Raw genomic sequence first — 10,341 nt, 5'->3', positions numbered from 1 at the left:
TGATATGTTCCACTCCAGCCTAACATGATTCTTCCAGCTTTAATTGTCTCTCCCTGATCGAAGCTTCCTGCGTTACTCAAAACACAGATCATATCACAAACATATTAATTGATTTCATCATCAAAATTCAAGATTCAACATGAGTGAGAATCGAACCCCTCATACTCTAAACCCTCTTGCTTTCATTAGTCTATAAAGAGCTAACTTTATCATCGAAAGGATCGAGTCAAAAAAATCTCTCTGACATTGACCTCTTGTGCAGGGCCCCTCGATGAAATCAAGGCACGCTTCGGCACATCCCCAGAATCCCATGGAGGCTAAGGCCTACCTCTATCGGACCCTCAACCATCACCTCAATCGGACTCCAATCACCTCACTTAATTTACCATGAAGACTGTCTGGAAAAGCTTCTACTCCACGTGATGAGCAAGATCTTGATCGAGCACGGAGCCCACGGGAGGGAGGCCTCTTGCAACCGAGAACTCCGACGATGATGAGTTGCTGGAGGAGCGTTCGTCCGTGAGGCGACAGCTAGAGGCGTTGTAGTCTGAGAATGGGACGCTGAGGAGGCCCGTGGAAGAGCTCAGTGCATAGGGGAGCGAGTGGAAGGCGGCTTCGCCCTCTGCAGACAGCCAGACGACGGCATGTGGGGTTGTGGGAAAGAAAAAGAGTAATCAAGATATTGTAAATAATAAAATTATATATATATTTGAAGGATTGCCAATAATTAAAAAAAAACCCTTTGAAATAGGAGAGTGGAAGGGCTCCTTCCGAGATATTCCAGTGTCGAACATTGCAAATTTATCTTGTATTCTAAGATCAATCTCGATATGTTGATCGAAGATCGTATCATTGTTTCCGCTTTACTGTCCAATTAATTATTAGGTTGAACATGGCTAAATTATCAATCAATTTGATTAAAATATTTAACAATTGGTAATAGTTTTGTCATCTTGGAGTCTTGGTAACTATCCAATCAATATCAAACTAAACATGATCCATAGTGGGATGCAGCGGTGAGACAAATCAGAACCAATCGAATAATAATGTTTGGACGGAAACTCTTGGATTGCAGGACTACATCCGACATTTTATCCAGCAGCCTCTCTCTATGTACTATTCTCGTTAATAGAAAGTATCACGATTGATTGATAATTTTAAGACTATTTTGACCCCAAGAAACTAAAGTTTATGTCAGGCTGATGTGACACTCAAATTTTGATTGTTTGACTTGAATGAAAAGAATAAAATCAATCAACTTCCTCTATGTAAATCGTCAACATCATATATGTTTTGACATCTTTATCGAGTGAGTTGAAAGACAACATTTTAAAGGATACTTGGGTGCACTTAGAAGGTGTGTTTGTTAAATAATATCGAGATGAGATTATAAAATTCAAAAAAAAAAAAGAGAGTCCTCCTATGATTTATTCAAAGGACAACATTATACCTAAGAGGTTAGAGCTTTGTGAGCTATAGGGAAAAAGAGAGATGGAGAGCCTCTAAAATATTTATGTGTGTGAGATAAAAAAAAACATGAGTTTGGAGAATAGTCCTATATGGTTAAAGTTTGACAGAGCAAAGCTACATATATTACGTTTGGCTCATGTCTCAATAGTTTAAAGTTTCTTTTGTTGAATTGATGTTTGACCAATTTGACTCAAACTCGTCATTATAAGATTTCTAACATGACATCAAAGATAAGTAGACAAAAAATAAATCTAAATGAGTAAAAAATAATAAAAAATTAAACTAATCAAGAATTATATTGACTAATTCTTGATTAAAAGAGTTAGATTCCCTATATTATATTTTATTCATATGAAAAAAATGAATTATATATAATCTCACTATATATATATATATATATATATATATATATATATATATATATATATATATAATCTTTTCATCTTTGGTTTTAGTTATCGTACATACATGTGAGTTCATAGTCATAGATCATTTGTATGTATACGCTAGCAGAATATATATTTTTATTTTGATATAAATCAGACTGTTTTTATTTGATGAACTTGTGGTGATGGAATGAGCTTACAATAGTAAGGAAGAGATTAAGCTCTTTTGGTGTTCATTATCTATCAAGCTGACTTATTTGTCTCTATATTGGAGGTTAATGATAACATCGTAGGTACAAAGATATGAGTTCGGTTTTGATGGCGCATCGGGCTAATTATGTATTATCCTTGTTAGATCAGTATTTCGGTTTCAAACTTCAAAAATTTATATTAGAATACTTATAATTATAAAAATATTTAATCTATTTATTCTAACATCGTTGACTTTATCGATAAAAGATATAACACATGATAGTTTGCATAGGAATGATACCAAAATGATGGACAAAAAAATAATTTCAATGTCCCAATGAGACATCTATGTCGGTCGAAAGTGAGACAAAAGTCTTGCATCTCATCGACGTAGATGTAAATCGGTGTGGTGCTAACATAAATGTCTTATTTTATCGATCAAAGAGAATAGATAATAGTAACGAAAGATGATGCAAAAGAAAAAGAAGACGAGGATGATGGCCACGATACTGATGCATACGGTACTATTATGCTCTGAATATGATATTAGCATTTAATTGGTATAAAATATTCTCTCATATCTTCTTTTAACAAAAAAAAAAAAAAAAAATATAAAAGGAAAGGAAAAATAAAAATAAAAAGTCTTTGTTCTCCGGTATGTAGGTTCAAAGGCTTTATCTTCTGCTGGTTGTCTTTCTTCTCGAGCGTGTAGGTTCGAAGGCTTATCTTCTGCTGCTGGTTGTCTGTTTTATCTCTGTTTGTATGCTTCCTGGTGCTGTGTGCTTCGATAAGCAAAGTACTTGCTTCTCATATCCCACTCACCCATGTCCGATGCTCGCCTCCTCTCCCCTTCACAACTGAACTCCACCATAATCAAACATCTCGATGACGGCCGATTGATCGATGCAGCGCAAGTGTTCCACAGCAATATCCACCTCAGAGACCTCCTCTCATGGAACCTGATGCTGTCTGGCTACATCAGAAACGGACATGCCCAACGCGCGCACAAACCGTACGATGAGATGCCCTGCAGAGACGCTGTCTCGTGGAACACCATCCTCTCTTCCTTCAAACGCTCCGGGGATTCGTTCATGGCGTTCCAGCATTTCGTACGGATGTTCCGAACTGGGCTTTAGACCCACAGGGTCGACTCTCACCACCATAATCACGGCATCCCCAACGGGCAGTCTGGTGCCTCAGCTCCACGCGGTTGCACCGGGTTCAGCTGTAACTCCATCGTCGGGACAGCGCTGATTGGTGCCTACGCAGGTCGAAAGGACCCCATCGCTATGCGCCGCCGGGCATTTGATGACATTCCGATCAAGAATTCGGTGTCATGGACTTCGCTGATCGTAGGATACATGCAGCTCGGACGCCTCAAGGAAGCCGAGTGCGCCTTCGGGAAAATGCCGGCGAAGAACGTCGTCAGTTGGACTGCGATGATCAATGGTTTCATCGACAATGGTCATCTCGACGAGGCACGGCGATGCTTCGCTCAGATGTCTTTTAGGAACGTCGTCACCTCGACATCAATGATCAAAGGGTGGGTACCAGGGGCACGGGCGGCACGTCGATGCTCTAAACTTGTTCGTCGAGATGCACCGGCTCAGTGGTATCCTCCCCAACCAGTTCACAGACTCTGCCGTGCTTGCTGCCTGTGCCGGCTGATGCTCCCTCCTGTTCGGCAAATCTGTCCATGGGCAAATCCTGAGATGCAGGGTGCCATGGGATGTGATCTTGTGCAGCTCCCTCGTCGAGATGTATGGCAAATGTGGCGACGTGGGTTCTGCCACCCGATCCTTCGAGTCATCCCAAGTCCGCAACTGGAGGAATTCGAGAGGATGATCCGGGAAGGTGTTCGACCCCCGATCACATCTCTTCGTCGGCGCCTTGATGGCTTGCGTGCACGGTGGGTTGGTGAAGGAAGGATGGAGCATTACGGGTGCATGGTGGACCTACTCGGGCGTGCAGAGAAGCTTATCGGAAGAATGCCGTTCGAGCCAGACGCTGTTGTGTGGGTGTGGGGGGCATTGCTTGGTGCATGCGGATTGCAATCGAGCTTGGAGCACGGGATGGCTGCGGCCGAGTCGATTCACAGGTTGGAGGAGCACCACCCAGCCATCTACTCGATGTTGCTGAGAATCTATGGAGAGAACGGCGCGTGGAGAAAGGTTGACGAGGTGAAGGAGACGATGGAGAAGATGGTCGTCAGAAAGCAAAGGGCACTAAGTTGGGTTGAATCTGCTGCTGCTTCTTGTGGATTATAGGGATGTATGTTCACAGGCGACCTAAGAGTAACACCAACAGGTGACCTAAGAGTAACAGGCTGACAGAATATAATTAAAATTTGAACATTACACACCAAATCATAAACAAGGGAAGAGGAAATCAAAAGAATCGTTGAAGTAGATACCCAGGACGAATTGATCGCATTCAAATCTAATACAAAGCTTTTGCGCCACACGCATCATTGTGGAAAGAGCACAACCAGCTGACCATCATTTTAATGCCAACGAGGCAACAAAATACACATGCCAGTATGTTGGAGTGCAAAACACAATACATCCTTCCATATAGTCTAACAGAGTGTTCAGAACACTACTAATATAGGCTGCACCACATGGTCTTTTCAGATAATACAAGATGACAGATGCTCTGAAGGATTCCTTTTGACACATTTGCTGCAAATTCTGATGATTGATAGTCCAATATTGCATGCAGAATTCTGCTTTTAAAGGTTAGATGCCTCCGGTATGATGAATAGCAGCTGCTTGGTAGAAAGAAACCTTATGCATCTGTCAGTACGTAGATAAGACCGAAATGATCACTTTTCAGTGCCCTGTGCATTTTTAACGTAACCATCAACATGAAATGTGCTTTTGCCCTTCTGACAACCATATGCAAAGAATTCATGAGGAGATTAAGAGCTAAGGAAACATCAAATGTCTGAGGTTTATAGCACTTTCTCTTGCAACAGGAAGGCCGTAGTACTTGCTTGCACCACTCAAGTTACTTGATCCAGCGTCTTCATGATCATTTGTCCAAGTACTTTCTTCAAAGGATGGAGGTGAAGGCAGTCCCAATCGGAGCGACAAGTCCCATCCGATTTTGGATGTTTCCATGTGGCTTGAATCACCTCTTGAGGCACCAATGGTGTTTCTGTTGCCAATAGGGCTCGCTGCAAAATGGATCTCAGCCTCACCAAGGGACTCAGCACAATGAGCAGTGCCAGTTGCTAAATGATGTCTTGGGCCCCGAGTAATTTGGAAAGGACATGAAACAACTGCGGCTTGATTGTCAGTATAGTATAAAGGATATACTCCAGCCAGGTTCGGAGTGGTACAGTTTGCTAACGGACCAGACACCCTTTCTTGATAAGATGCAGGAGGCTTGGTGGCGATGGGACACCCACTCCTGTTGAAAATAGAGGAATTTGCATGCCCACGAGGTACATCAGAGTTGTTGAACTTGATCTCTGGGAAGCTGCTACAAGTCATGTGTGTGGGTTTAAACAAGGCAGTGTACCAGGATGGAAACTGCGAAGCAGAGTTTTGTGGGTTGCTAAGGCTAGGAGTTATCCCCAACATATAATCTAGGTTGGGCCTATTACTATCTGAGATTTTCACAGAGGCAGCTCTAACATCATGTGCTATGGGGCTGAGATAGCACCCTGGGTTGCTGCGATGCTGGCTCTTTGAAACTCTTCTGGGAACACAACCAAGATTCAGAGCCGCTGAGGCGAGGAACACAAAAACCAGGAAAATACATTATTATCATAATCTGCACAAATTGGAATAACAAAATAAAGCATTCTGTTGTGTTCTCATGTGTGTGCATGTGCACGTGTCCCACCATGCTGTGTCCACAGATTTCGATATCATGTATGTTCTCATGAATGACAGACAATGTGTTGTGTACAGCCCAGCACCAAAAAGAATAATGATAGTCTATTTAGGACCAACAATTAACAAAGAGATAATGGATACATAAGCAATCAATATGGGTTGAGAAATGGTACCTTCAATACAGGGCTGCAATAGGTCTCCACTCTCAAGGGCATCTTCCTTACGAATGATGGTGTCAATTGCATCATTAACTCGGTCCTGTAGTGTTTTGGAGTCCACATACTCCGCCTGAAATCCGCAACCAACCAAAAAGACACCAGCAAATATTATAATATCTAATTAGGATTATTTATGGCCTTGTAGATTTATTCACTGATATTTAAATGTTTTCTGATCGAGCCTTATTATTATTTTTCATTGAAAAAGAAGTGTTTTCTGATTTTACTTTGAAGTGCAATTTCATGAATGAGCGATTATAATTTCATGGTAAAATCATAATCATTGATATATGAGTATAAAGAGGATGGAGGGACGAGTATGAAGACAAATAAGAGGTAGATCCTTATCTGTAACATTTCAGTTCTCCTAAAATGAATGAAGCAATACCTTCCTTTTTTGCCTTTATTAAAAATGTAGGTAGCAGATGGTTGCAGATTGGAGAGTACAGACCTCGGAGTTGGCTTTGGAGTACATGATCTCCTCGGCCTTGAGAACGACGAACGGGAGCTTCTCCTGAAACTCTTTGTTCTTCCTGGTCGCAGGGCTGTGAACATCATTGGCCACTCTGAAAGGAAAGTAGTACAAGCACTAATGATAGTAATAACAAGAACAATGATGATGATGATAATGATCATGGTAATAAGCATGGCCATTGACAAACATCTACATCTGCTGTAGTTCATCAGAAGGTGGCCATGACAAATAAATAGACACAAAAGTACTGATATATGCAAACATATCAACAATACAAAAAACATACATAACAGAGTCAGAGAAAAGAATTGGACCTAAAGATCTCCTGAATGATGGAGCCTCGAATAGTTTGGTGCCTGTCGCTGTGCCAAGCACGTCTCACACACTCATAAGGCCTCGGCCCTGGCCTCGGCATCTTTAAATCTCCCTTTCTCTACTCTCTACCCCACCATCATTTAATCCAAAGTCAACTCCTGGGGAACAAGAAAACCTCATAAAATGTAGCACATACAAAATGGGGTTGATTTTATACTTTAAATTCTTTTTTAAGTCAATAACTTCTTATTGTGATACAGTGAGTGTTATCATATCCATGTTGCATCCCATAGAAAATACAACATTGTTGTAAGAAATCATGGGGTCTATAACCTCAAAAAACAAGAGCATCATTACATCAAAGTATCTAATAAGGTTATAAATGATTAACCCAACCTTTATCCTTATAAATGATGCTTCCATGGCATCTTTTACAACAAAAGTGATCATCATGCTTTACAGCTATTAGTTGTATTTCAAGAACAGGATAATAAAAACTACTAAATAACAGATTACTTGAGACGAACCTCACCTGCGTGTTTCTTATACTCTAAGCACTTCTCAATTTTCCTGGAGCAGCAAATAAACAATTCATGTTTTAAAATAAGGAATCTTCAGAAACGATTTATAATATTTTGTCAAAAGTTATCTCTGAAATGATTTCAGATACAGTGAAGCTGAACAAATAACCAAGTGTCGCTTTTGTTGAAGCCTTAAGGAAAATAAAAAATGAACATCAAACACAGTAGCCTAGGATCATTTATACTACAGGTTTTAAGAGTAAATAAAAAAACAGATAGTAAGTTCATTGTTAACTTCAATTTTATCTCCCAGGTAGCAACATCACCAAATTGTTTAAATAAATAAATGATTCAACCCAAATATTTCAACGGATCAGTGATATAAAAGAACTCCATCACATTGAAATAAAATGAAAAATATGCATGTATGTGTACATCTTTGCTTCTGCTTTGTCAGAATAGATCATAGTCATTTTACATGTACCGATACTAATGGAACAAGGTCAGTTTATGGATTTCAATATTTAACAATATAGACAAAATTGGGTATTAAAAGACACAGATGTTGATGATACAACATAAAGGTCTGATTACTTATGTGCATGCACTTAAAGATATTCTTGTAAATGGATCTTAACTATATGTAGAGGCATATATTACTGTTCATTATTCTGTGTTGTGAAGGAGACCAATTATGCCTCACTACACGTGCGACAAAGAAGATCATACATTTTAAATTGCTAAAATACATATGCCCAATGACTACATAACTATATCAAAATGCACAAAATTGTTAGAAAAACACCATAGAGTGCTTGTTTTTTGCCTACGAAGAAAAAGATATTTGCACATAATAATTTTAGCTTTCCTATCCTAATTCTTAAAGGTAGGCCCACCAGCTTACGTTCTCTAAGTGGCTTGCACTTTCATTGCTTGTAATAGACGAAAACCAACAAATCAATAAGAAAACCACACAAATGGATGGGAGGCAAAATATGAGATATATTAGCAAAACGAAAATACATATAGTGATATATCAATCCAAATACTTCATTGAATTCCAAGTATTTCATAATCAAGGAGCTTTAGTTATAACAACATTAAACTTGAATCACATAAAGTAAAATGCATTTAACTTGCTTCTATATCAAATATCAAATACAAACCTGATAAAACACACAGTGCATTTACCTAATAGTGTAATGCATACACTTGCTTATATGTATTCTTTGCCTAGTTATGAGATATCTTGCACAACGTATTATTGCATTATCATTGTTTAGTTTCCGTAAAATTTTCTACTCGGTCACAACTTTCTGCTTCAAGTCAAACATAACAAATGGTTAGTACAAAAGAAGTCAAGTAACACAGAAATAATATCTGTCTCAAAATTTATGTTCTTATATTCTGAGCAGCTTTCACCGAACCTCATCTTTGATGGTAGAGCACATTCCTTCCCTACTGAGAGATCTAACAATTGATCCCATCTTGCACAGGTATCTTCGGACCATTATGGTTTATGACACTTCTGTGGACCGAAGGCTTACACCTCTAGAATTAAAACAAATCAACACATCTTGAACAATGTTTGAGATGACTTTTTTTCCTATATAAGAAACTGATGACGTGCATTTGCACCTGCTAATATCTAAAGTCTTAATGGACCTTGTACCCCACTTAAAAATGACTCTGCGGCTCTATGTTCTTTATTGTGAGGTTGGTGTCCCTTCTCAAAATTAAAGCTAAAAGACCTGGATTGTTGGGGTCAGGTCCTATAATATGACATAAGTGACCAATAGTTTATATATTTCTCTTTCAGGAACATGTGGTCATAGATGAAGGTCTTACAATGATCGATGAAGGGAGACAATTATTAACCAAATTTGTCTGTGATTTGGCCAAACATTTTCGCACTTTGGTTAATTAACGGAGACAATAGCAGATTCCGATGCCATCGCATCGATTCAAAAACCAGAAACGATGCAAAAACGAAAGAGGAAACAAAGACCATCCGAGACCTAGCGCTGGATCCCATCGTAACCCCCCCAAGTAAACCCATGTCACTCCCCCTAAATGATATTCTTTTCGTCATCTTGCAGCGGTTCCCATCCCGAGCGAAAAGGAAAAGCAGCGAATCAGATCAAAGAAAAAAACAACCCTGTTGACTTGGAACAATTTCCTCTCCCTCTCCCTCTCTCTGTCAAACGAGGGATGAGGTTGGGAAGAGAACGAAGTTCTAACCTTCTTCCACGGAGGAGGAGCGGAAGGTCCTAGGGCACGCGTTCCAGCATTCGCCAAAACAACAGCAGTTATTGCTATCGTCGTCGTTCTTCGCACTTGTTAAAGAGGGCCGTGCCGGTGTCGATGGCGGAGGGCGAAGTGGGTGTGTGAGGAGACTGTGACAGAAGCAGCAGTGAATTCGCCGAGCCACTTTTCTACCCTTTTGTGGCGTAGCCTCTATCTACCATTCTCCAATACCCAGGCAAAGTAGGCATATGGCTGGCAAAAGTGGGTAGGAACCATTAATTAATTATGGGTGGGCTCCGCAGCGTAGCTTTGCGTACTTTCTCAGAGCGTGAAGGACCGTGTATTCCTTACTACTCCCTTTGTAACCAATTGCTGAGTCTAATATGCCACTTATGATTTATACATGACATGGATGTCACATGCGCGCATCACGTACCATATAAACCCATCAAGATGTTGATGTGCAAGTAGGTATAACCATATCCGATAAGCTGTCCACGTGGTTGTCTGGATGACACATGAATAAAGCCTACGTAGTTGTTTACATATTATTGTATTAGAGCTTGGATCAATATTTTCATGTTCTAAACCACAGGTTTTAATGTCAAGCCGTCCTCTAAAGCGAGTATTATTATTAGAATTTGTATATTCATATATGGAGTGCGCAGAATA

At 39.9% G+C, this 10,341-nt stretch overlaps 1 protein-coding gene and 1 pseudogene across 3 annotated transcripts; one reads left to right on the top strand and one right to left on the bottom strand.

The window, feature by feature from the left end:
- Nucleotides 1-2,399: 2,399 nt before the first annotated feature.
- LOC103988616 (pentatricopeptide repeat-containing protein At2g13600-like) lies at nucleotides 2,400-4,315 on the top strand (annotated as a pseudogene).
- A 139-nt stretch (nucleotides 4,316-4,454) lies between these two features.
- Nucleotides 4,455-9,898, bottom strand: LOC103988586 (uncharacterized). Of its 3 annotated transcripts, none has more exons than XM_009407169.3 (6): nucleotides 9,664-9,892; nucleotides 7,429-7,471; nucleotides 6,901-7,059; nucleotides 6,563-6,677; nucleotides 6,067-6,181; nucleotides 4,455-5,781 (listed from the first exon to the last, which is right to left on the bottom strand). In XM_009407169.3, the coding sequence occupies exons 3-6, from the start codon at nucleotides 6,999-7,001 to the stop codon at nucleotides 4,976-4,978; spliced, it is 1,137 nt and encodes a 378-aa protein (XP_009405444.2). In that variant the 5' UTR covers nucleotides 7,002-7,059; nucleotides 7,429-7,471; nucleotides 9,664-9,892; the 3' UTR covers nucleotides 4,455-4,975. The 3 variants fall into 3 exon arrangements, with proteins under 3 accessions (XP_009405444.2, XP_009405445.2, XP_009405446.2); XM_009407170.3 differs by having other exon boundaries at nucleotides 7,434-7,471; XM_009407171.3 differs by lacking the exon at nucleotides 7,429-7,471 and having other exon boundaries at nucleotides 9,664-9,898.
- Between the last annotated feature and the right edge of the window lie 443 nt (nucleotides 9,899-10,341).

The sequence above is a fragment of the Musa acuminata genome, chromosome BXJ3-6, assembly GCF_036884655.1.
Source record: "Musa acuminata AAA Group cultivar baxijiao chromosome BXJ3-6, Cavendish_Baxijiao_AAA, whole genome shotgun sequence".
Taxonomy (NCBI): domain Eukaryota; kingdom Viridiplantae; phylum Streptophyta; class Magnoliopsida; order Zingiberales; family Musaceae; genus Musa; species Musa acuminata.
The sequence above is the reverse complement of the archived record's forward strand: the minus strand, read 5'-3'. Positions and strand labels throughout refer to the sequence as shown.

Excerpts from the sequence above, each read along its gene's own strand:
- LOC103988586 (XM_009407171.3), bottom strand. The coding sequence starts at position 7,001 with ATGCCGAGGCCAGGGCCGAGGCCTTATGAGTGTGTGAGACGTGCTTGG. Across the intron at positions 6,678-6,900 it reads ATCATTCAGGAGATCTTTAG|AGTGGCCAATGATGTTCACA; the intron begins GTCCAATTCTTT and ends CTTTCCTTTCAG. Across the intron at positions 5,782-6,066 it reads ATTGCAGCCCTGTATTGAAG|CGGCTCTGAATCTTGGTTGT; the intron begins GTACCATTTCTC and ends TCCTCGCCTCAG.